The sequence below is a fragment of the Ammospiza caudacuta genome, chromosome 17 (genome assembly GCF_027887145.1).
Source record: "Ammospiza caudacuta isolate bAmmCau1 chromosome 17, bAmmCau1.pri, whole genome shotgun sequence".
Lineage (NCBI taxonomy): Eukaryota > Metazoa > Chordata > Aves > Passeriformes > Passerellidae > Ammospiza > Ammospiza caudacuta.
In genome coordinates, this window is record NC_080609.1 from 12,450,308 (window position 1) to 12,476,838 (window position 26,531).

Consider the following 26,531-nt stretch of genomic DNA (forward strand, 5'->3'; position numbering starts at 1 on the left):
CAGCACCCCACAGCTGCAGTAGAATCCCCAAGAGCCTCTGAAATGGCAGAGGCTCAGGGGTGCAGCCCCTGTGCAGCCCCCACACTCCTCTTCAGCTGCAATGGAAGCAGCAGCAGCAGCACTCCAGGTATCCAGGAGCTGGTGAGGCCACGAACCCCACTGGAGGCCATCAGGAAATGAGCAGGAAGCTCAGCCCCCTGAAAACCATTTTGGAAGTGGAGCAGCTGAGCTAGAAGAGTAATTAAGGCCTCAGTCATCACCGAAATGCAGACACCCACATGCACACAGCAATGGATCTGTCAGCCCCCTGCCAGCCTGACCTCTGGTGGGGCTGGAGCAGAGCACAAACAGCCCTTTCTCATGGAGAAGGGAGAGGAATTTGATTCCCACTCGGTTACGGGAGGGTGTCTGGATTGCCTAATTACTCAGCAGTGACCACTGTGGAGAGGCAGTCGAGAGCTGGTTCCCAACACCGCCCTGGCTGCTCAGTCCCAAGGCCAAATCCTCTTGCTTTGCCTCCTGGAGCTCCTCCAAGGGGTGAGCAAAGCTGCTGGTGCCAGGAGAGCAAACAGGGGTCAGGCAGGGGAATCAGCTCAGCTGAAAGCAGCCAGCTGGAGAAAAGCCATTCCTTTTCTCCACCTTAGCCAACAGCTTAGATCTTCTAGGGCTCGTTTCAAGCACTGGATTAGGAGAATGGTGGAATTGCAAATCCTGTGAGTCCCAAATTCAGGGCAGAGGAAGGAGGAACAAGCTGGGTTGTTCTCATGGTCACCATCAGCATTTGTCAGGGTGTGCAGGAGCTGTGGGACAGGCTGTACAGAGCTTGGCTTTGGTACACTCTGGTCACAGCCAGACAGCATTCCATCCACACAGACAATTTTGGGACTTTTCTACCTAGAAACTTAAACCTAAACCCACACAGCATTTCCAAGTGAACTTCATATTCCTTAGACCATGGCTACCTCTCAAACAGACTCCAGATGGGAGAAGGAGCAGTTTTCCCTTCAAAACCTGTTCTTGGAGCAGGTGTAGCCCTGCAGTCTGGCAGCAGCCTGGCCTCCGCACAAAATCCAACCCTACAGCAGGTCCCACCATTGCCACCACAGGACCCTGGGGGTGTTGTTTAAGCACTTTGTTATCACATGCCTGCAGAGGTCCAGTTCCTGCCTGTTTTCAAGGTGGGTGAAGGCTGGAGAGGGAAGAATTGGATGAGTTTGGATGGTGCTGCCACCATCCTCCAAATCCATGCAGACTAAACTTCTTGAGGCTGGAGAATCGGAGCCTGAAAAGATGAAAGCCCAGCAATATTGACAGCCTGGGATAGCTCATCAGGAAAGGTATTTCTGTCCTTCAGCAGAGATGGTTTCAGCTCCTTTCCTCTCAGCTGGCAGCCCACAAAGGCAGGTTTAGTTCTGGGGATTTGCTGCCACTGCCCAGGTCTGAAGAGGAGCCCTCCTCCCTCCCCTCATGTTTGCACACCAGGGAAGAAAGAGACAAGCAGGCCAGCATGGCAAGGCACAGCATGCCAGCCCCTGTGGCCAGCATGTCCCCACAGCCCAGTTTGTCCTCCCCTCTGGGTGAGCACAGGGGGCAGAGAGGTGGCAGAGCCTCCCTCAGCCTTTCACTGGTGACACTGTGGTTCTGTCACCGTGTCACCAATGCCACGGCCCAGCTGTGGCAGAACCAGCTCTGCCTCTCTCTGGGGCCAGGCTGGGACCCCACAGGCTTTGGGATATGTGTGATGCTAAAGCAGCAAGGGGGAATTGCATTTACCTGAGAGCAGGGGTGAGTTTGACACCCAAAGTCGGTGAAAAACCCCTTGGTGTCACTGCTGTGCTGCCCTGCAAGGACTGTGGGCAAGGATTGCTCCATCACAGGCACACCAAGCTCCAGAGAGGGACTATCAGTGCTCCCAGGACAGCCATACCCACAGGATGCCCAAACCACACTGGGATGCTGAGATTTGCTCCAGTAATTCTTTATTGGGTGAAAGCATCTGCAGGCTCGGGGTGTCCCAGCACTCGCACACACACGGTCCCCACAGGGAGCCCCTCGGGCACCGGGGCCACCCCAGCACATCCCTGCCCGGAGAGTCCCACTGCCACCTCGTGGGAAAGGGATGCATCACCTCTGCTCTGCAAACCTCCTCCGGCCAAAGCCCCGCTCCTGCTGGGCTGCAGCGCCCGCAGGAACCTCCAGGAGCTGCCGTGCGGGGAGGAGGTCACACAGACCAGAGGCCACATGAATTAATCTGATCGTTCCATGGCTGTCTCCATCCCTGCCCCCCAGTGGAAAGGCTCCCTGCAACAGCCCAGAACCTGCTCCTGCACTCTGCTCTCACCAGGGTGATCCACAACAACCCCTGGATGTCCAGGGATGGAGCTCAGGAGCTGAAATATTGGTCCCAAGCAGAAGAATCAGGGGTGAGGCAAACCCATGTATTCCCTTGTGCTCCCAAGTTAGCACCTGGTTAATAAAATAATTCTGTTCATTTTTATCAGGATAGGCCACAGACAATGAAAACACTGCTCCACTGAGCAGCCAGAGAAATAAGGAGGCTACAAATCTCCCCCACAGAGGGAATGAAGCAGTGAGCAGCCTCTCATGGCTTTGAGAAATCAGCCTACAGCCACTTCCAAAAGAGGTCTGGAAACAAATCACTATTGCTGAAACTGCTGTAGGTGGAGAACATCCCACACCACAGACACAGAGAGGTTCTGCTCTCTGCTCCCCCCAGCCATGGAGCCTCCAGTTTGCACTGGTGTGGTGAGAGGGGAACCATCAACCCCTCTGGCCCTGCAGCATCTCCCTCCCTGCACCTCTGACCTGGCCAAAGAGCCACAGCACAGGCAGAGAGGAGGAAGGGAGGGACAATGGCCCTTCCACAGCCCTGGGACAGGGATGGGACATTGTGGGGTGCCATGCAGGGCCATGCTCCTGCTTTCAGGGCTGTTCTGACCCAGGCACTGGGTGGGCAACCTGAGCTCTGCCCTCCTGAGCTGCCAGCAAGGCTGAACCAGCTCTGACCCACAGCCAGTGAAGGAAAACAGTCTTAAAAGTCTATGTGCTGGGGAAGGTATCCCTGGGCCCCACACCAGGGCCAGAGGGGACTCACACTGTCCTGTGGTCAGCAAACCTGCAGTCTCCATGCCAGGGAGCCTCTCACAGCCCAGGAGCTCCAGGAAAGCAGCACTCAGGAAGCACCACACCTTTGATAGCCCCCTTGGGGCCTCTCACAGTCCTGCACAGCTCCAAGAACACAGCACTGAGGAAGGACCACACCTTTGATGGCTCTCTCTGGGCCACTGGGAAAAGGAACATGAAGCTCCTGAGCTTTACTCTTGTTTTTTCTGCTTCCATATTTTGGACAGGCGGAACTTGTTCTTCTTCCTCTCTGGCTCGTGGCTCTCAAGAGATCCATCTGCAGGAGAGGGAGCAGACACAGAGCAGGCTGAGACCCACAGCCTCAGTGAGCCCCAGGGCTACCCTGGAAGAGGAGAAAGGGTCCTTACCCAACCTCTGTATCATGTCTGCCAACATCTGGTCTTCCTCTTTCTCTCTGCAATGGAACAGGATGGCATTAGGAAACTTTCCTGTGCTCATGACAAGCTGGTAAATACCAAAGCCCATGCAAATACTGCTCTTATTCCCCAGTAAGAGATGACCAACCTCCACAGCATACCCTGAGAAGGCTGCAGGGAAAAAACCCAACAGTGAGAGTCATAGACATGAGCAAATTCCATCTGGTTCCCTTGAAAGCAAGGGCCTGTGTGGGGATTTCCAGACCTTCTCCCAGCTGGCTGATGAATCATCAGAGTTCATGGAGTGGTGAGACACCAGCACACCCCAGGAGATGAGTGAAGCTGACACAGCAGCCCAGGGTGCTACAGAGGAGCTCACTGCCATCAGGGACAGGCACAATGCTGTCACCACCTTGTCCTGGCAGCACCAGAATCCACAAGCAGGAGCTGCTGCTCTGAGGTCAACAAATGGAGGCTGTTCTCAGCATCAGGAGGCACAAATCCAGCTACTTGACAGTTTTCCTTTGAACTTAGGAAGGATCCAGTTCTTGGCTACAGTTGTTCTTCCACTTGCTGCAGCAGACATTCCTGACTTCATGTTCCCAGATTGCTCCTGTATCTCCCATACTGCCTGCAGCCTCCCCATCTCCAGCCTCTCCCTCCCCTCCCCTGCATTCCACATCTCCCAGCCCAGTTCTCACAGCAGCTTTAGCTTGAGAGAGAACAGGGCTGTGGTCCTGATCTCTTCCCAGCAGCTGCCAAGGATGCAAAGACAGCAGCATTCAGGACAAGATGTTGATGACAGGTGACCACCCACCTCTCATGGAGCAGAACTACAGCCACCCATCCACCCCTACAGCCTGGGCAGCAGTGGAAATACAGCAGTGCTGGCTCTGAGCAGCCTCACCTGAGCCTGTCCTCATCCAGACAATCCACAATATTATTGCGGTCATTGACCGTGTTCAGGTACGACTCCAGCAGCTCCTTCTCCTGCTCCTTCTCCCTGGGAGTCTTCAGTTCCTCTGCACAAGACAAGGGAAGCCCATCTCACAGCTACAGGCAGTGCCTCCCCACTGTGGCTCCTGCTTCCACCCCAATTTTACAATCCTCACACTGAGGGGCACATCCTACACGCCCTCACCAAGCAGAGGTGGGCTGGGTGTCACAGGGAGTCTGCCCAGGGACACCCACAGTGCAACCCCTTCAGATCTGAAGGATATCCCAGGGCTGGCACACAGGTGGAGGCTCCCAGCAGGACTCCCAGTCCTTACCTGGTTTGCTCATGAGCCTTCGCAGCTCCATCTCAATGTTCCACTGCTGCTCCTCCAGGTTCTGCTGCTTCATCCTGGAAGGAATGACAGGAGTGATGGGTTACTGCCCTGCCATGCCCCAGGGCTGGACCCTTCTCCTCTCATGATAAAGCCTCATCTCTGTGCTGCCCACCACCTGAGCAGGGGCTGCTGGCTCAGGGGAAATCTTCCTCCATCACATTTCTGATGTTTCTCTCCTCACGAGCTCTTCACAGACCCTGGGTGCCCAAAGCCCACCAGCTAATGCATCAGGATGCTGGCAGCTCTCCCAGAGACACCCTCAACCCTTCTCATCCCAACTGGCATAGGATTGTTTTGGGCTGCCACACTCCCTGTCCTTCACTGCCCACAGGGAGTGCACGAGCAGACAGGAGAATTTCTGATTTACTCACTTGTACATCAGCTCTGATTCCTGTCTGAGCAGCAGCTGCTTCTCATGGATCAGTTTGAACCAATCCACCATAAGGGCATCCTCAGACTCATCTACAGAGGAGACAAAGGGCAAGAAGCTGCATCAGTTCAGCCCCCCTGGCTCAAGCACACAATCTCTTGAGGGAGAGCCTAGGGTGACTTATGTGAGCCCCAGGCAACCTCAAGTGAAAAAACAGGAAAAAACCCAACAGTGAGAGTCTTAGACATGAGCAAATTCCATCTGGTTCCCTTGAAAGCAAGGGCCTGTGTGGGGATTTTCAGACCCCAAGTGAAAACAGGCAATCTTTGGAGCCCCAAGGGATGCAGGTCACTCCTTGTGGATTCAAGGAAGCTGCTTATGGATCCTCTGCTACAGGACTCCCAAAACTCTGATCCTCAGCCAAATCAACACAAGACCTTGCTCAAAAAATATTTATATTAATTTTGTAATAGATTATATTTTGTAATATATTATAAAATATATTACAAAACAGCCAGAGAAGGTTCAAAATTCCCCGGGCTTTATCTTTGTATACCAGGTACCTCTGGCAACCTGGTGACTCACCCTCTGAGCTCCTAAAAATGGAGCCCAGAGTGCCCAGGGGTGGGACCTGAGCCCCACAGCTCCCCAGCAGGGCAGAGCTGGCACCAGGGCTCCTCACCTCCCTCACAGGCACGCAGCTGCTTCTCCAGATCCACTCCCTTCAATTCCAGCTCATCCAGCTGCTTCTCGATGGCACAAACCTTCTCCTGGATCTTCTCCTCAGGGAGGTAGTCTGGGTGCAGCTAGGGAATAAAAATGTAGGGCCAAATGCAGCTCAGGAGCCCTGAGACTGCCTGGTGAGGTCACCACAGAGATGGGAAAGGGCATAAGGAGCCCAGGTACAGAGCCACAGCCCGGGAGGGCCAGGCCAGCAGAGGGGCAGAGCTGCTCACAACAGGGCAGGGGCCACTGCAAGGCTGTGACAATTCTGCTGTCATTGGCCACTGCAGGGCTGTGACACTTCTGCTGTCAGTGGTAACTCCCCCACACCTGTCAGCCTGCAGAAATTCTACTTCCTTCTGTGGGGAATGCAATGTCTGCCATAGTTTTGTCTTCATTGTCTCCCTGCATGGAAGATAACCAGCAGCTTCTCCACCTTGTTCTACCCCACAGCCTTTCACCCTTTCCCTGGGTATCCCAACAAACCCTCCCAATAAGACAAACTTGGATATATCTGGATAAGCACTCCAGAAGGGTATTTAACCACCCCACCCATCTCCTCTTACACATGGTTTCCAGCCATACCTTGGTTGGGGACACCACTTGAGGCTTCCCTTCGCTTTTTGGAACAGGGAGTTTAACTACAAGAGAAAAAAAATCACAACAACGTTTAAATAATTTTATGGTGTGGGACAGTGCCTGTCCCAGACCACCAGAGCACAACAGGTCCCAGCTACCCAACAGAGGTCACAGATCATACACATGTATCCACATGACCAAAGTAAGAGACATCTTCTCACAGCCTGATTGAGACATCCTCAAGCCTTGTGGCTTGTCCCTCAGGGTTTCAACCCCAGGGAATGGACAGTCACCTAATTCAGGTGTGACTTTGGAATTTCCACCCATGAATACTGACTTGCATGTTCATTCACTATCTTGTCAAAACCCAAAGATATTTGTTGTGGCAAAACCCATTCCTTATTAAGGTTCCAAAGGGCAGCACAGAAAGACAGGGTTACTGTCACAGCAAACACCAAGACACACTAAAAATGTCCCCCTAGTGCTCTTTTACAAAGGAGTATCAGTAAATACTGATGAAACAAAGATAGTCTAGGGGACCTCAGTGTAGATCTCAGGAAACTAAGGTTCAATTCCTTCCACAAAACACTTCCTAGGTGAGAAGTCCCCTAGGCCCCACTACACAGCATTATTCAGGCTCTGGACACCTATTAAAATCAATCCTTAAGCAATGTGTATTTGTTCCACTGTGCCTCAGCTTCCTCTGCCCAACTGTGCTGCAAGGATAACTACAGAAGAGTGTGAGGTATTTGGATCCCCAAGGGGCTGGGCTGGATAATTACCACAGAGAGGGAACAGAGGCGTGAGTGGATGATGAGATAAGGGAGGAAAACTCTTGCTATCAAAAGAGCAGGGCTGTAACAAAGGCAGCAGCGATGCAGGCTGAGCACACACAAGCAGAAAGGCAGGACAGACAGACACGGGGAGCCTCCTGAGAGTCTCTGGAGATTGAGGAAGAGCTCAAGGACAGCTCTCCAGCTGCCCATTGTGCTTTCTAGGAGTGCAAAGGCAGAAGATGCTGGATGTGGCTGTGCTGCTCCTGCACTGCTGGGCTCTGTCAGGGATCCCTTCCCTCTGGATGCTGCTGTTTGCTGCCTGTGCATTGCCTGCAACCCACACTTCTCTTAAAGATTCCTCCAAGAAGGACTTGTCCTGCCCTGAGCTGTCTGCCCAAACAACATTTCCCTCTCCCAGCTCAGTCCTGCACCTCGGTCCTCCCAGGTGGGCTCTGCAGCACCTCCAAGCACGGCAGAGAGCTGCAGCCCTGATGGAGAGAAGGCCAGGGTCACTGCAGGGGGAGAGCCTGTAAAGTGACACCCTGTGACCAGCTCAGGATCTGATATCCCCTGATACCCTCGGGTTGTGGCCTGACAGACACAGGATGGGCTGGATGCCTGCCAGCAAGCTGGAAGTAGGACAGCTGGCAGGAAAAGCCTGGAGCCTCCTTTCTCAGCAGAAAACATCACCTACCACCAAAGAAAATGAATGATTACAGCAATGCTCACCATCCACAGCTCAACACCAGCCCAGGACTGAGGGCAGGAACAGCAGCTGACTGCTCACAGCTCTGAGTGCTGAGGAAAAATCCACAGAGAGGAGCAAGAGCTCTGTCCCTACCCCAGAGCCTGCCCAGTGACAGCAGCAGGAACCAGCCTTTCAGCTGGGGAAAAGTGGGGGGACACTGCCAGGAACATTTCCCAATGGCTCTCCTCCATGGCAATCAATAACCTTTAGAAAGACAGATATGAACCCAGCCTCCCTTATCTGAACAGCTCACTCACTTTTGGGAGAGACCGGAGCTGAACCCTGGGGCTGAGGCTGAGGGAAGAGGAGCTGGGAAGTTTTGGGAAAATGCTGGCAAAGGAGGCACAGCAAACTTTTAAAAAAGACAACACAACTGGAGACTGAATGTTTGGTAGCTGTCAAAGGTGGTGGAACCAGCTGACAAAAAATAAAGATGAGGCCATGGAGCCACCAGGATCCATCCTGCTTGCCCAAGACAAACTTCAGGGGCAGGACTGAGCCCTGCTGTGTGAAGCTTCTACTCCAGACAGGTAAGACACAGCAAGATGGGGCAAGGAAAAGAGAGACAAAGAAGCTGAGCAAACAGGACAGCAGCAAACATTAGGTTAGCTCCAGAAAATTTCCTCAGCATTGTGGTGGGATGCGTCAGAGCAAGGAAAACTTGGAGGAGAGGTGCACAGTAAAGCTGTGGCTGAATGAACAGGAGTAAGAAACTGGATTAAGAGTAGGAAAAAACTGGTCAGGACATCTTTGAATATCAAAGAAACAGAAGCCTTGGCTCCTGCTCCTGTGGGTCCTGCCAGCTGGAGTCTCTGGATGACAATTCTCTGCATTCCTTTTATTTCCTAAAGCCACCCAGCTGAAAAAGAACAGAGACATCAACTAGATCCCAGTTCCCCAAATTAGGAGATGGTCCTCTTCATAGCACTTCATAAGTCCAAAAAATGACAGGGCAGTGACCTTGAAAAATTCCTATTTCAATTTCTTCCTTTCCCACTGAATTCTCTGGCCTTGCTGCTTCCTGCTCAGGCCAAGCTGGCTAATAAAAATCAATTACACAGACTCTGCCCCCCTGACAGCAGCCAGAGGATTAGTCACAGAAAACTCTGGGACACATAACCCACCCTGACCACTCAGGCTGTTCCCTGACAGTGCAGGGGAGAGGGTGACTTCAGTAGACAGAAGAGATCTTACATGTAGCAGTGCTTGTTTTCAACTGGTTGCCATCTTCCTCCTTCTTGGCAGACCCTCCAGGATCTTTCTGGTCTTGCTTTGCATTCTGACAGCTCCTGATAAGATCTGAGCTGGGAATCAACAACTTCTTCGTGAATCCACCAGATGAAGCTGGATTAAGAAGCACAGAGAAGTTTTGGGTAAGAAATTTCAATTTTATCTCATAAAAATCCCTTTAATGCCCAATGTCTCTGGCAGTCACCACTACCAAACTCCATTTCTAGTCCTAGTTCTCTCTTGATGATAATGAAGGGCATAAACCCAAAGTAAACAGGGAAAAAACACTCATTACAAGGCCAGAGTAAGAGGAGAATAAACATTTGGGAGGAGAATAAACAGCTGGGAACCATCACTAAGATTTCTCAACATTATACAATCATGCAAGAGAGGGTAAGTGGAATCTTGCAGGCTGTCTTGCAGAAAAGGGAACCCTATGGATACTGAGTCCTTCTTCTTAGGGAAGGATAGGAAGCCATCCATCAAAAATAAAGGCACCACAAGGCTAAAGCAGGTGCAGAGAGCAAAGATCTCTGAAAGCAAAGGCCCACTCTCCACCAACACATCGTTGCAGTACAATGCCTGTCCCTTTCCTGATCAGCAAAACGAAGGCAAAGCTTTGATCCTTCATACCAGAGTCCTGCTTTGCTGGTGGGACAACTAATGGGCTTGGCTTTGGCTCCCTCTGTGCTGGGCTCCCTGCTCCCACCTGGCAGTTATCAGCAGGTTTCTTGGAGCCACCTTGGTCCCTGCAAAGAAAAAAGACAAAGATAGGAAAAATCCCTCCTGCAGAATGGTCCACAGGAAAAGTTCTGGCCATCCTGGTGTGGATCTGGTGTGGAAACCCACCAGCTGCAAAGACACTCACTTGTTGGCCACAGGCTTCAACCGAGATCTCCACCCTTCTGGGCTCTCAGACTTGCTGTCAGCAACATTTGTGCTTCCTGAAGAAAAGAATATAGCAAGGGAAATAAAAATACACAAGAACAAAAGCATCCAATAAAAAGAAACAAGCCAAGAAACAAGCCAGATTTGAGTCTCAGGAGAATCCTAGGAGATAAGGCATGCAGTGAGGCAGGTACTATGATGTTATTGCAGCAAAGCAGCACCAGCTCAACAAGTTTAACATGGGCAGATTCAGATACAATAGGGAGTAAGTAATCTAAGTGGCATTTTGTCACTTTCAGATCAATCACAGTTACAGAAATTCAGCTGCAGAGTACATGAACAGGCACATTCAACAGCAATACAACCCAAACGGCTCAGATCTCAGAGACCAAAGGCTGGGGCAGGAAGAGACAAAAAAGCCCCACAAAGTCACAGCTAACTGCAAACAGCCAGTTCTTCTGGCCCAAAAAAATACCAGCCACCTGAAAGTGCCTGGGACACTGGGAACCCCCAGATATCATCCCCTGGCCTACTGCTAAGTCACCATGATGGAAGCTTGGTACAAAACAGACAAGGAGGCTGGGTGACTTGCAACTGCAATCAAAAAACCATCCCAAAGCTCTGGCAAGGTCTCCCACCTGGGAAACCCTAAGCCTTTGAAAGCCACCATGATCTCAATGTTTGATGACAGCAAGTACAACTTCAAACACCTGGAGATCCTCAGAGCAGTAGAATTCCCCATGCTAGAGGGAGCAGTTGCACAGGGATAGTGCACACAGGGAGAAAACACAGCTCAGAAAACACTCACAGACACAAAGGACAGAGTAATGGACACATTTGCTGCACTGGTCCAAGAGGAAGGCATAAAGCTGGAGTGCTGTGTCCAGGCAGAGCTGTGTGAATCATTCATCCTCACCTTTGATGCCTTTTGGCTCTGGCTTGTGCAAAGGCTCAGCAGGTTTGCTGGCAGCCTGGCTCTTGGGCACAGGGTCTGTGATCTTTTCCTGCTTTGGTGCTGGGTACCCTGTTTTGCTGGACTGTGGTTTTGGAGCTGGACTCTGAGAACTGATGGGAGAAAACCTGCCACTGCAAAAAAGAACAACTTAATGAGTCTTTTTGAAAGGATGGACCTTTTTATTTGCCTCTGTTCCAATGATTTGTATGTGTCCCTCTACATGCCTTTAAAACTGAGCCACAAGAGCAGTCAGGACAAAGCAAAGAAAGGTGCAGGGGCTTCTCAAATTATCCCAAGGAACATCTTGGCAGTAAAAAGGGAAAGGGAAACAGTGCTTACCTGCCAGGTGCTGAGGAGCCAGTGGAACTGAGTCCTCCTGGCCTGCTTGGAGCAGTGCCTGATGCAGACAGAGCCTGTATAATATGGTTACGTGCCTGATCCTTCCCAGCAGTCACCCGACTGACCTCAGCAGTGCTTCTGGCAGGGGCAGCTTTATCAGGGCCCTGAGGAGACTGGACTTGTTTTTGAGTCTCAGGAGATTTATTGCTGGAGGACTCCAAAGAGCGAAAAAAGTTTTCTCGTGCTTGCTGTGTTTTTGTTGTGGAGGATGTCCAAGGAGGCTTTGCTGGGGTGCCTTCATGGGGATCTGATTTATTCCCCAACGAGGCACCTTTGCAGTCATCTGATTTATTTACAGCTGAGGAGGACCATGGAGTATTTACACTTTTGAAGCCAGAGCTTCCATAAGATGAAACAGATGGCTTGGTTGAATTAGTGAGGCCTTCCTGGCTGGGTTTCTTCAACACCTGCTCTGGTTTCTTGGGTTCTGCTGCTTTCTGAAATGCTCTGGCAGCAGCAGGGGCTGGGGCACTGTCAGGCTGTTTCCCAGTACTGTGGAGACCAGAGATCTGGACACTGTCTGGCTGCTGGTGGCTGGTGCAGATGAAGGTACCAGGCTCAGGCCCAGCTTTGTAGCTTCCAGGAAGAAGCAAGTTCCAACACTGCCTGCACCTGTGGATACAAAAATGTCAGGAAACATCCTCCAGAGTGCTGGGAAACACACAGCTGGGAGTGCAGGCACGACTCCACCACCCACAGGAGGGTGAAGGCACCACACTGGCAGTGAGCAGACCCTGTGTGCACATTCCTCAGGCACCAGAACAAGAGCTGTTGATAGCACAGCCTGAAGCAGGAAAGGTGAGGATGAAAATAAACCAGTGAAGACAGTTTCCCTTACACACAGGTCAACAGCAAGCCCAGATTGCCTCCACTCTGAATAAAATGTGCCACACCACTCTCTCCAGCCCCAAAGAACCAGGCTGGCCCTCTGTGAGCCCCAGGGCTGTGCCCCTGCCTTGAAGAGCTGCTGTACCTGAAGCAGTTCCTGTGATAGAGCTTCCCATCGACCAGGTAGCGCTGCACCAGGTGCACGTGCTTCCCACAGACCCCACAGCTGCTGCTGGGCACATTCCCACTCTCTGCCAGGACCCTCTTCTGTGGGGAGAAGCAGAGGGTGAGCAGATGAGAGCGTGGCACTGGGCACAGCTAGAAATCTCCCAAGAAGGTCAGTGTTTGGCCTGCACAGCCAGGACAGAGAAGTGACACCCAGGAAATTCCCTCTCCCTCCAATCCCTTGGTCACAGAAGTGGAACAGCCCTTGGAAGGACAGAGCATGGGGAATGTGTTCCCACAAAACCAGAGGACCACGGTGTCCTGTCTGCCTATAGGCAAAGGTCTCTGATTTAAATGAGCTGGGAAAGGGCTTCTACCCTGTTTTCATCTCTACTCTGTTTTGAAGCCATATCAAATAATTGGATCAATATTTTCTAGCAAAAAAAACCACTACATCCTGTAAAATCTCCATTCCCAATATCTAGGAACAGCACAGGTTCCATGTCCTAAGACATCCACATCCTGTTCAGGAAGTATCCAGGCTGATTGATGGTTTTCCAGTGATTCCCACCTCCATCTATGCCAGAATTAAATCACTCATAGTGAACAGAAAATTTAGGGACTAAGTCCTTACCAGCAGGAGCCCTGAACCAGCCCAGTACTCTCCATCTCACTGGGCACATTTAGGGTATAAGGAACACCCAAACCCACATTTCTTACTGTGGTAACTGGGGAGGTTTCCTTTGGCTTGGCTCTGGCTGGTGGGTGGGCAGGAGGCAGTTTTGGTGGCCCTGGCTTGGGGGGCTCTGGAGCAGTTTTCTTCCCAGGATGCTGCTCTGGAGATTCAGAGGAAGGACGCTTGATTCCAGCCATGCCTCCAACTGGAAGAATGGAAGAAGGGAATATTTTTAAGGAAAACTCACAGGTTTAGGAATAATTTTTAAAGTAAGAATACCCAGAGGTGCCTGATGGGTAACATGAAAAGCACACAAGGAGACACACACTTCCTTCATGAGCAGTTCTGTACTGGACTGAGGGGCAAGAGGCAACGAGTGAATTGTAACAACATTCTGAAACTGCTGATTTTTCTCTTCTCAGGGAATTTCATGAACAGAAATGCAAGAGGGAAGAAATGCAATCAGGGAATTTCATGAACAGAAATGCAAGAGGGCAGAAATGCAAATCACCATCCATCGCTGGTGAGAACAAGACCTTGGGTTTTCAATTGCAGCCCATTGGTTTGGCTGGAAATGATCCCAGCTGGAAGAGGCCCTGCTGGAACAGGCAGAGGAGTCATGGCTAAGGAGATGAAGGGTTTGCAAACAAAGGGTTTGCTTCATTCAAGTCCTTGTGCTCCAGATTTCCTACAGACCCTGAACATTCACTGCTACAAGTGTCCCTCCCATACCCCAGCTGGGACTCCCACAGAGCAAACAGCCTTGTTGAATGTGGAAATGACCACTAAAAATGGGTAATTCTGCAAAGACTTGGAGGTGCCATGAAGATGATGATGTGGAAACCAAGAGCTGCCACAAGCAGCCTGAAAATGCCCAATTCTCTTTTCTTTGCAGATGGAATAGAACCCCTCAAAATTCACTACAAGTGGAGAAAAGAGAATCTCCAGCACACTTCAGTCAAGCAGGGAATGGTGCCCTGTGCCCTGGGAGGTGCAGGGAACCTTCCCTGGGAAATAAGGCTTTGTGCAAAGTTTTTACAGACACAAACCCCAAGTGTCTCACGGGGATGTTATTCTTGCACCACTTCCTATTCTGAACGAGATGTCTCTGTGTTCCTTGTGGGATATTTGAGCCACAGCTCCACTTTCCAAGTGACACTTCAATGGCCACTCATCTGAAAAGAGATTATACCCTGCTCAGTAAACACAGAAAGGGCAGGGAGCAGAGAGGGAGCTCAGTTCCCAGCAGTCTGCCTCAAGAAAGCCAAGTTTCCAAATAAACACCCAGCACTCCCAGTGCAGGGAGCAGGGCACAGTTAAACATCACACAGCTCAGGCTCAGACTGCCCCTCACTCCCCAATGTGCCATTCACTGAATTCCCAAAGCCCAGCACAAAGATGGGTGGCTTCAACTCTGCTCATCCACAAGAGCATGGCCTCACTAAAGCCTTGTCTGCTCTCCCTGCCTGCCCTCCTGTGTCCTGCTTGTTTCAGGAACCCATCTGAAGGGCACGGCTGTGCGTCCGCGACTCCGCTCCATGTCAGAGGGCACATTCCTCATTTTCAGACATTCCCATTTACCCCAGCAACAGGAATGCAACCAAAGTGTTTTGAGGGACACTTGTGGGAGTATAAAAATGTGCTGTGCTTGATGATGTTGCAGATAAATGCAGGGAGGAGGGGGCAAAGACCCCAGCCTGACCCAGGTTCTCTCCACCTGGCATGAACATGACAGAATTTGTTTGATTTCAATCAGAACAGTTTTAAAATAAGAAATAAAAAATGAAGAGGGAGAGAGAAGAAGTTGTGGAGGGAGAGAAAAAGCATGCTCAAATGTGTAAAGAGGTGGAGAAGTAGGAAGAGTTTAAGCATTAAAGGCAGTTCTGAGTGAATTGTGCTTTCTTTCCAAGATGTAGGACATTTTCAATACATATCTCTCCATTTACATTCACCTTAACCACTTAAGTCATTCATGTCCCACTTTAGAAAGTTTCCTCTGGAGGAACCTGTAAAATTGTTTTATCATATTACTTCATTTTGTGTGAGCTTAAAGCCAAATATAAACCAAGACTACAAAAATGTTCCTGTGAGCTCAGCTAAACTCTCCACTACATGAATATAATGCCTTGGCAGCTCTGTTTTATGTTTAACAGAATTTCTATCACAATTATGTCAGTTAGGGTGATAATTTTCTTCTCCTTCCTTCCATCAGTGCTGCTGTGCTGTACAAGCCCTACCACTGATGCTGTCACATTGGCACAGCCTCACAGACAAGCTCAGCCTTGTTCTGCTCCATGCTCTCACCAGCCCTCAGGCATGGCAAAGACTGGAACAGGGGTGGAGGTGCTCAGGAATGGAAAGCTGAGGTGGGGACGATGGAGAGGAACCTTCAGTGCTCGCCTCTGGCTGGACCACAAGAAATTTTAAACTGCATTTTAAATTTTAAGGTAGAGTTTCAAAGACAAGACACGGCCCTGTACCCTATTCCAAAAGCACTGGTGCAACTGTAGGCTGGTGTGCAAAGAGTTCAGATCCCCCCAGTGAAACAGTTCTGGTACTAAGAAGGCCTCTGTGCAGTTTATTTTGCTTTTTCCAAGCTTGTCAGGAGGAAATGCAGCCCTGATGCAGCCTTGAAATGAAGCCCTGATGCTTCCCAGCCCTCCAGGGAATATGGTACTTACTAGGAGACCGTCCATGGAAGTAATTATAATACTGGGAAACATAGGTGAGGATGCTCAGCCTGTCTGGTACCTTCAGAGCAACCATATCCTCTGCATCCAGCAAGGCTGGGATCCCCAGCTCCTCCTCTGCCACCCGAAATGCCTGCAGAAAGGGAAAAAGAAAATAAAAATAAAAATAAAAAGAGAGGGGTCTTATCCATGGCAGGCAGCAGAGCTGCTCCTCATCATAAGTACAAAAGTGCACTGCAAACAGCCCCACTCAAATAAAAACAACTCTACTGGGGAACAGCTGCACCAGTTTAACTCCTACATCATAGGAACCAACGGAGTCATGGCTTCCAGCCACTGCCTTGAGAAACCCAGGCAAGGAGCCAAAAATCTGGCCTGGCAAGCTGGCCATAGCTCAGTGCTCAGTAACTCACCTGGGCTTGCCTTGCTCTTCCTGCAGCCTGCCTGTGTGTGTGAGTGCACAGCTGCAGAGAGCCAGGCTGGCAGAAGGGGATGTGCCAGGCCAGGCTGGCAGAGCTGCTTCCAGGCTCCCAGCCCAACCTGAGCTCTCCCCAATTAACGGTGGGCTGGTAGGTGCTTGCAGGCAGCTTTCATCTCTGAGTGCTGGGCTAAAGTTTCCAGCCTCCTACTGCCTGCCCTTCTCCATCTGAAAATTGGGCTGCAGGAGGGACCCTGCTCTCCCAGAGCAGAAAGGGGGAGAAGAGGTGTAATGCAGAAAAATTCCTGATACAGAGCTGCCTTCCAGTTTAACTGTTTCCGTGCTGCCTAACATGTATTTGGGGTAGATATTCCTCTTTCTGGTGTCCTCTGCTTTGAAACTGCAGAGGACACCCGAAAGAGGTGTTAAAGGAGGCAAAAGCTATTTTCTCTTGACTCTGAAAAAAGTCTTTAATAGAATACAAAAATACTGCAACACCCCAGCTCAGTTTAAAGCTTTTACTAAGAACCTTCTCCAGCCTTGTTCCTTCCCAACTTATGGGAAAAAATCCTTTTTCTCCCCCTTTGGAGCATCCCTGTTGAAATGCCAATACAGCAAAGGAAAACTGCACTTGTAGGACCAGAGGCACAAGGAAAGCTACTGCTAAAGTCCACAGTGAAAGGGTTAAAAAAACCCCTTGAATATATTAAACCCCTCTGCATCTGACCTCTGGCACGGACACACACAGTGTTGGTGTACAAGCCAACCATTCCTGCTTAGAAGAAACAAACAGCCACTATTTTTCAGCAAGATAATTACCCTTTTTTTCCATTGGGTATCCCAGTAAAAATGCAACAGAGCTGACATTAAAAACGCTTTCAGCCAGTTACCACTGGCTGTGTCACCCCAGCTGCCAGCCCAGCCTGGCACTTTCCTGTCTTGCAAACTGGTACTTAATGCATTCCTTGGAGTGCTCCCCACTGCACAACTGGTCTGACCAGTCCAGTTTTCTTGCTGGACATTGGTGGTGTGATGTTAGTGGGGACACAGGTCATGCCACCTCCTGCCACGGGTGACAGCGGGCACAGAACACGAGCCAGGGGCTGCTCTGCACAGAGAGGAGGATGTTCTGTGCTCTCCACCATTGGCAGAGCCAAATGCAGAGAGCACCATCAGGACATGGTGTCCCCTGTGCCTGCAGCACCCTCGTGTTCCTGGGAGCTGCTCTTGCCTGGAGACCCAACAGGATCAGCACCTAAAGGACCCAGTCACCTCCTGCTCTGCCTGCCTGCCCAGGCTGCCCTTTGAAGGACCAATGTCACAGACATCTTTTATGAAAAATCCTTTCTTTAGGGTTTTTCCTCCTGAGAAGATGAGAGGCTTCAAGAACAAAATGTAAACAATGGTTATCTGCTGCTGTGGAATGCAACAGGTAGATCTTTGATTAGCCCATGTTGGATGTTTCTAATTAATGGCCAATCACAGCTCAGCTGGCTCGGACAGAGAGGCAAGCCACAAACTTTTGTTATCATTCTTTCTTATTCTATTCTTAGCTAGCTTTCTGATGGAATCCTTTCTTCTATTCTTTTAGTATAGTTTTAATGTAATATATATCATAAAATAATAAATCAAGCCTTCTGAAACATGAAGTCAGATCCTCATCTCTTCCCGCATCCAAGAACCCCTGTGACCACCATCACAGACCAGCATGTTGTTTTTGCATCATGGTTTTCATCTGTGCAGCTCCTAGGGTTTTCCAGGGGAAGAAAGTGCCACTGCTGTCATGCCCATGCAAAATGGGAAAGTGATATGCTTGAGGCCACCTGAGCTGCCTGGCACAGGCTCCACCTACTACACCACACCACCCTCCACCAGCACTGACTCCAAGCCTCTAGAAACTTTCCTCCTCTTTATATATTTTTGAAATCTCTAGCAAAAATGTGCCAGCAACTGAAATTTTTCTAGGGTTTGGGGTTGGTCTTGTGGCACATGAGAAGTGACACATTCTTCCTTGACAGATGACCTTATATGGCAAACTGCAGCTCAAACAAGGCTTTTTTACATGCACAATACAGCCCTTGAAAATAAGCCTCTGATGAGTAAGGCATCAAGGAGGGTCTGGAAAATAGCAGAGCAATAACTTGGGGAGAAATCAGCAAATCATTGTATCCCAAGGACAGGCAGAGCAAGGCAGGGTAGGAGCCAGGACGGAGAGAAGCCCAAGGGAGGCCAGCCCAGGAGCACAGAGAGGTGGAGGGACAGTCCCACAGACAGCACAGCCAGGACAGCAGGACACCAGCAGGGAAAGGACAACACAGACAAGGCACCCCACAGCAGGTGGAGTAAGGAAGAGAGAGCAAAACAAAGGACATAAAAGAAACTCAGAAAGGGGGAGGAGGGGGGGACACACAGACTGCAACAAAGGAGGGGAGCAACTCTTTATGAGAAGCACAAAGAAGCTTTTCATGAATGAAAGCAGCAGAGGCAGCTCTCAGAGCTCATTTCCCAGACACAAGCAGACACCATCAGCCCAGCTGGACAAGGAGCAACACTCAGGGATCCTCAGCACTCCAGCCAAGATTCCACGGAGAAGAGGCCCCAACTCCTGCCAAACAGCAACCCTCCAGGGCAAAATGCACGGTCTGAATCTGAGGAGAGGAACACACAGGGCTGAGCCCCAGAGTGTCACCAACTCCCCACAGGCTCCAGCCCAGCCTGGGCACTCAGGGTCTGTGATGGACATGCCAGGGATGAAGGGCAGCAGGAGCTAAGGAGCATGACGGGACAGGTTTGGCTCTCCCAGAGGCAAGAAGCACTTCAGCCTGAGAGTGTGTCACTGCTCCAGCCCAGACAGGGGTAAGCTGCCATGGTTTGCTCATATCTCAAGCTCCTGTCAAGCAGCCATGAAGCTGCATGGAGCAACGCCAGGGGAAGAGAAGGGTTATAATTCGCTGCCTCTCCTTTTGCAATGGAGAGAGGGAGAGGAAAATCCCTCCTTGGATCACTAAGACCACGCTAGAATCCAGGGCAGGAGGGGGCTGGCCTGCCTAACTTCTATTTTCTTCGTGGAAAGAACATGAGAAACTCCAACACCAGGCTGAAGTGTCCAGGCAGCACCCAGACGGGTTTTAGGATGTATCCACCTTGATCCCCTGCAGCAGGAAGGAACAGAATTGGGAGGACACTCCCTGTGCTTCCCCTCTCACACCAGCTTTTCCCCAGCTCCTGCTCCACTCCTCAGGAGCATCACACACTCAACATGTCCATGTTTTGAGCTCTGTCTGAGCTCCTGCTGCCACGGGACACACTGGGAACAGGCATCACTGTGTGAGCTAAGAAGAGTGAACAGCCTGAAGGTGCTTTCAAGCAGGACATTGCTGTCCTGAGGAGGAGGCTGGAAGGTGCAGAATAAGGCAAAAGACTGGAACACAGCACAATGGGCACACTGTGTCTGCAGGGTTTCTGTTGCTAAATCACATGAGCAAAGTGCCACGTCCCAGACTAGACCAAAAGTAAACATTAGAAGTCACTTACCAGCTTGTTGTTCTCGTACACATTTTCTTTTCTGAGGGAGTCGAAGTTTCTGAAATACAGAAAGAGGAAAAATCTCAGGTTGGTGATGTAGAGTGAACTGCTCCAGTTCCAGCTCTGGCTCAGGGGACAGAGCATCCCATCCACCCCTGGACAGCTCCAGAGAGGGCAGCGTGGCAGATCCCACCTGAGAGTCACAGACTGCTGCACCCAGGACAGGGATGTGCAGCAGGCACAGCACCTGCCCACAGGCAGCACCAGACAATTCTGGCACATCTGCCTTTGCTGGCTCCCACAGCTGCCTGTGGACAGGACATGTTGGTGCAAAAACATCCCAGGCACATTGAGGGGTTCTGCTGAGACAGCCAGGAGCAACCTCTAATTCATGGGGTGGTTTCTTGGCCCCTAGAAAAGCCTTGCTTCCCTCCCATCTCAAAGAGACATACCTGCTGGCCAGGTATGAACACTCTCTCCCCAAAAGTACTTTCCATGCTCTTCTCCTGCCTTGAAATTTGTCTCCACACAGAGAGAGCTCAGCTCCAAGGAGGTCTCTCATGGAGCCCTCACACACTGCACATATCACGTGCTTTTCCAACACACCCATATCCTCTGGTCTCAGAAGCTCCTGGGTCCAGCAGCACATGAGTTCTGGCTTCAAATCCTCTTTTTTTCCTCTGGCAGAACTCCACAAAAGCAGCACCAGGGATCTGCCTGGGAAAACCTCTGCCCACACCATACTGCATCTGATAACACCAAAGCTGCCAGTAAAAATTTTAGCCTGCTTTCCCTAGGGCTGTAACTTTTGATTCGTGCTCATAATCAGCAACTGAAAAGGAAGTGACAATTACTGTTCACAAATCCAAGCCAAAGTCAACAACTCCTTTCTGCTGTCTCCAGACATCACTTCCCTCTTCACCTCTCCCCAGATTTGCTTTCCCTCTGCCTCGTCCAACCCAGATCCACACTCCCTGCACTGTGCTGGGAGCTGAGACCCTGGGGTGTGCTGGGACAGGGATGGGATTGCAGAGTTTGTGCTGCTGCAATTGGAGCCCTCTGGCAGTGCCCCCTCAGCCACAGCAGAGCGTGTCCCTTGCTGAGGAAACAGCACCATCAGCTTTGTTAGAGACTGGCTGCCACTTGCTAAGCAGGGCACACAAAACTGCATCCTGGCTGGCAGCCCTGCTCTGCAACACTGCTTCCTCCTGCCCAGGCAGGCTGGCAGGGTCAATCCCTCCCTGATAACACCGTTTCACCTTCCAATCCTTGTGTCTGCTGATACCTGAGAGGGGAATTCTCACTGACAAACAGAAAACAGCACCAACTTTGCATTCCTTGTATGTAGCACCTTTATATCTGATGTGGACCCACCTCCTTAGCCTATCCCTCTCCTGTGGGATGAGCCAGGGTAGCTCTGAGAGCAAAGCTGGCTCGCAGCACCCTATTCATGAGAGAAACACATGATCTGTATCGCAGCGGGGAAACTTTTTCCACTGCTTGTAACAGCAAGGAGGCAGCCAGGTCCTTTATCTGCTCAGCACAGAAAGGGGAGCATTACATCATAAATAAGAGAGGAACCTTACACAGCCTGGCTCATCATGCCAATGCCTCCTCCCTGCTTCCCACATCTGGCATGGCTGTGTGGGACAGGGACAGAAGGAATGGCAGATAAAACCCTGAGGTTAAACTCCCCCAAGCAGTAAAGACAAGGCACATCCCACCTCTAAACCACAGAGTCCTTCCTGTGCACAGTCAAAGGGAATTGCAGAGGTTTCTCTTCAAGCAGTGCTGCCCAAAGATTTCCCTTCCCTGAGACAATGGAGTAAAAAGCAACAAAAATAATCACGTGCCAAAAAAGTCTCAATGGAACAATATATACAAGCATCCTTGGGTTAATTCAGGGCAGAAAATTGGTTTTTTTTAAGACCCAGCTGAAGGAGGTGATATCAGCTCTTTGCCTCACTCCCTGTTCTGCTCCCAAACAATCTCTGTAGCATGGAAATGCAGCAAAACACTGCAAGAACAAAGAGCAGCTCCAGTTCCTTGGTCATTCTGACTTGTGAGACACTGGAATTATTATTTATTGTCAGTCTCTGGAATTATTATTTATTAGCCACACACAACACTGTTTGCTGTGGTGGTGTGTGCACTCCCTGGCATGCAGCAGAGACCTACAAACCCCAATCTTTTGATTGTGATGTCTCAAATCCCCGTCTGTTCCTCAAAAGAAAGTGCAAACAACCAGGTTATTTGGTCATTTCAAGAGTCCCCTGACCTCTCAGCATCATTCTTTCCTGGCTAGTCAGGTGAACTGCTTACATCTAATATTTCTTTTGGAAATTGATCCTGCTGGTGCATCTCCTATCTTGGAATATCAAAGCTCTCTGGACCAATGTAATCCTAAGACAGCAAAGGTAATACAAACAGAGAAGTAGGAGTTCTCCACTGAGAAAACACAGGCAACTGAATTAATTGGAAAATGTGAAAAATATAAATGCGACCCAAGAGAGGCCTCCAGTGTTGGAAACAAATCAGAGTGGAGTGCACAAGCAGAGGAATAGTTTTATTCCTGTTTTAAAACAGGGCAAGTTTTTAGCTCTGAAAAAAAAAATCCTTCCCTTAGCAAATAAGAGGCTGAGCATTTCCCATGCCCACAAATCTCTGTGACCACCCCCTGCTCCAGCTGCACAGACCCAGCACTCACAAACATGCCACAGTCCTCTGCAAGCACATGTGCCTCCACAGGAGGAATCTCTGCTGCTGCAAGCACCAACTTGATTGGAAACTTGACCTTGGAACAGACTGAGCAAAAAAAAAAAAAAAAAAAAATCCCAGAGCCTCAATGGCTCCAAAAAAGTTTCTTCTTTTAGGCAACTTTGTGTTACTTTCTCTACAGACAGTAAGATGTGCAGTGAAAAGGATCACTGTAAAGGAGTGAGGCACCCTTTGCCAGCTCCCAGCCCTCCCAGCCTTGGAAAGGAGCTCAAATCCAGCCTGCTTTGCTGGGAACAGGAGCTCTCAGCTGTGCTCTTTCTGGAGATGCAAAGCTGGGACAAGGCTGGCAATTCCAGGAGGGAGATGCCCCCCATGTGCCCATCCTCCTCTGAGGAATGCCGGCCCCACACTGCCATGCTCCTGCTGGCAAGTGACAGAACGCTGCCAAAATGAACCCCCAGCCATCCTCCCCTGCCTATGCCTGTCACACAAACCACAAACCCACCAAGCCAAGGCAGCTCTGCCTCAGCCCAGCCTGCTGCTGACAGCCCATCCCCAGCCTGACCCCATCCTGCCCTGCTGAGCTGCCCCTGACCTGGAAATGCTGCAGGGGGAAGGAGCACTGCTGCTGCTCAGCTGCCAAGGGGGATTTCACCAGCAGCCCGTTCCCAGAACACCAGCCTGGGAAAGAGCAAGATCCTGGATGAAGAGAAGGATCCTAATCAAAACCTTTCCTCGACATCTGGCATTAATATCTGAGTGAGCATGCACAGCTCCCCTGCCTCTTTAACTCATTCATCAGGACAAGGGCACTAAAATCCTGGCTGAAGCTTGCACAACCTTCACCACCACATGTGGCAGCTGCTAACCTCAGCTCCTACCATGAGGTTTCATGTTCCTCTGACAAGAGATGTCCCCAGGCTCTACAACCATCCCAGAAAATGGGCTGCAGCCTGCCTGAAACAGCGTGTGTGCCCAGCTGGGACTGACTCTGAAACACTCTTTATCTGGGACAAAAAAAAGTGGATTTCCATGGTAATTCAGCATGGATCTTCACTCCCCCAAGCATCCTTGCCTGAGTGGGAAGTGAGTGGGAAATGCATTTCTAATTTTACACAGCTTGCCCTGTTCACTGGTAACACACAAGCCAACACTGGCCAAGTTTGAGAGGAGTTATCATATTTTCCATATGTTTTCCAGCAAGAAAACAGGAAGGAAGGAGAGACCCACACAAGCCTGCCCTCTGAGCCACATACTTCACAAGAGAAGCCCATGTTTATGTCCATGTTTTGAGCTTGAAGTTTTCCTGGTAATTTTTCAGGCTTCTTCGGGAGAAATCCCCTGCACTCAGCCCAAGAATGTCATTTGTGTAAAACAAGACAGAAAACACGCTGTTGCAAAACTGATGCTGTGACTGACTCATGTTCTGCAAGTAATCTGTGCAGCAGAGCTGCTGCAAACTCACCAAGAGCTCCAAACATCCCTTTCTAGTTTTACTTTCATTCTGGTGTTTTTAATCTTTAACTAGAATCCTTGGTAGAAGCAAGGACAGGAGCCCAGGATGGACCCCTGGGAAGGAGAAATCACAGTCACACATGCACCCAGCTGCACTCCTCCACCTTTGTGCCTTGCACCAGGAACACTCAGAGAAGCTTTTTGGGATAAATGGAGAACCTGCACAAGTATTCTGCCCCAGGATCTGACACATGGCACCTGGCAAGCCTGGCCACCAACCACCCAAAAGCACCATTTCCTTCCAGCAGGACTTTGCCCAGTCAGTAGTACACGTGGTGCATTGCTGAATTACAGCACTGACACGGATGAAGGAGGTGACAAATAAAGGCTTCTCTTACTTTAACCTTCAGGCAGCCCTTGCTGAGCTGGTCTGAGTCAGAAAGAGCTTCTGTGATGTCCCAAATCAAGTCAGGCAGAATGTCCACCATAAAGGAAAATGAATGGCAACAGAGAGATGCCTCAAGGAACATCTTCCCTCTCCAGCACAGGAAAATTTACTTAAGAGATGTCTATCCACAACCCTTTTTGCACAGTTCAAGGATTATAAACAACTCACTAAACTGGGCAACAGGATTATTCCAGCTCTCCCATCCTGTGCTCCGGATGGGCCAGCTGCAGGAAGCAGTCACAGCCCCTCCACAAGAACACCTCAACCCTCCTGCCCCGGTGTTTTGTGTTTTTGTGACTGTGAATCAAAGGAAGGAAAGGAAATATTTGGAGTCACATGGACATGACAACATGTCAGGAAGTCATTCATGGCAACACCACAGTGACAGAGCAAGCACTGAGACAACAAAGGGTGCCTGGAGGTCCTGAACCAACCTCTGCTGCCCAAGCCTGCTCCAGCTTCTGGCACGTTTCAAGGTAACAGAGGAGAGAAAACAAGGGTTCTTTTCTTGGGTTCAAGCAGAAGCAAGACACCTGCAAGAGGGATGGCTGCACACAAACCCATGTGGCAGGCTGTGCTGGGAGCATGAAGAAAAAGGGAGAAGATGCAGGACAGGAGGAAAACTGCAGTGCAGACCACTCAATCTGTTCTTCACCCAGCTGGGCACATCTGATCAGGAGAGACCTAATGTTTAAATCAACACTCCTGGGCACTCTTTCCCTTGCCTTCATCTTCCCCCTCAATCCCACTATCTCAAAGAGCCCAGAAGAAAAAATTAATCAAACTCAAAGAACCCCAGCTATGAAGCAGGATCTATGACTCCCTTTGGCCATTCACCTTCTCATATGCCAACATTTGGGCAGGGACAGCTCAAAACCCACAGGGCACCAGAAATGGCCCCAGCAAGGCACAAAAAGCACTTAAGCTCCCACAGACAGAGCTCTAGATGGGAAAAACAAGGATGTGCAGGAATCCAGTGGCTGTGGGGCCCTGCCCTTTTACTGCATTTTGTTTAAATAGCCCTTGCCTCATGACTTGTGAGCACTGTGCTGCTGTTGGGCTGAGCAAGGAGAGCCCAGCCAGAGCAAACACAACAGCAAAGAAGGAAATGCTGCCCCAAAGATCAGTGCCTGAACTTGTTCTGCAACGGAAAGGATGCATTTGGAACATTTATAATCCGGCTACTGAGGGAAGAAAAGGGAAAAAGGAAAAATGTATGGAAAAAACCAGCACGTAGGCTGGGAGAGCAGAGCTTTTCTCTTGGAGATTCTCAGCGTGGGTGTGAGCAGAATGCTGCTGGTGAGGGCAAGAGCCCAAGGAAGGTGGAAGACCAGGGTCCACAGCTCAATGGACGGCAGGACAGCCACAGCCATCCACAACTTGTAGGATGGTGGGATGGCCACACCCTGGAGAGAGTTCTTGCGTGGATGGAGAACCTGGGGTCTGCAGCTCAATGGACAGCAAGATGGGCACAGCACATCAACAGCTCGATGGATGGTGGGACGGGTACACCTCAATGGATGGAGGGATGGGCACAGCACATGCACAGCTTGAAGGATGGAGGGATGGGCACAGCCCAGCATGGGATCTTTGGGGACAGAAGACACGGGGTCCGCAGCTCGATGGGCACAGCCCAGCGAGGGTTCTTTGGGGATAGAGGACAAGGGGTCTGCAGCTCGATGGACGGCAGGATGGACACAGCACATGCACAGCTCGATGGACGGAGGGACGGGCAAAGCCCAGCGAGGGTTCCGGGGGGATGGAGGACACGGGGTCCACGGCCCAGCGCGGGTGCCGGGCCGGAGCGGGGGGTCCCTCGATGCCCGGCACGGTACTCACATGAGGTCGGGGCGGTGTCGGTGCAGGATGGCGCAGAAGGCGAGCCCGTCGCGGAACGAGGTGGTCATGTTGGTGATGCTGACATCGCGGTAGCCCTCGCACTGCTGGCGGCACCACAGCTGCAGGTTCTGGATGGCCGCCATGGCCCGCGGGGCGCCGCAGGGCCTGGCGGGGCCGGGCAGGCCCGGGACGGGCCGGGCAGGGCCGGGACCCTCCGCGCCGCGCCGTGCCCAGCCCGGGCCGAGCAGC

At 50.7% G+C, this 26,531-nt stretch overlaps 1 protein-coding gene across 1 annotated transcript; it reads right to left on the reverse strand.

The window, feature by feature from the left end:
* Window positions 1–1,974: 1,974 nt before the first annotated feature.
* On the reverse strand, window positions 1,975–26,531 carry MICALL2 (MICAL like 2). Its single transcript, XM_058815956.1, has 17 exons — window positions 26,283–26,531; window positions 19,832–19,880; window positions 15,871–16,012; window positions 13,234–13,394; window positions 12,494–12,615; window positions 11,461–12,132; window positions 11,083–11,252; window positions 10,147–10,222; window positions 9,912–10,027; window positions 9,243–9,392; window positions 6,531–6,586; window positions 5,905–6,028; window positions 5,224–5,314; window positions 4,793–4,866; window positions 4,429–4,543; window positions 3,513–3,559; window positions 1,975–3,421 (listed from the first exon to the last, which is right to left on the reverse strand). The coding sequence occupies exons 1-17, from the start codon at window positions 26,423–26,425 to the stop codon at window positions 3,336–3,338; spliced, it is 2,394 nt and encodes a 797-aa protein (XP_058671939.1). The 5' UTR covers window positions 26,426–26,531; the 3' UTR covers window positions 1,975–3,335.

What these genes read in the sequence shown, in the direction of transcription:
- MICALL2 (XM_058815956.1), bottom strand. Translation starts at nt 26,425, where the DNA reads ATGGCGGCCATCCAGAACCTGCAGCTGTGGTGCCGCCAGCAGTGCGAG. An exon ending in TGTACGAGAACAACAAGCTG is followed by an intron (nt 16,013 to 19,831) that starts GTAAGTGACTTC and finishes CCCTTTCTGCAG; the next exon opens with GCATTTCGGGTGGCAGAGGA. An exon ending in AGAGCCAAAAGGCATCAAAG is followed by an intron (nt 10,223 to 11,082) that starts GTGAGGATGAAT and finishes TCTTTTCTTCAG; the next exon opens with GAAGCACAAATGTTGCTGAC.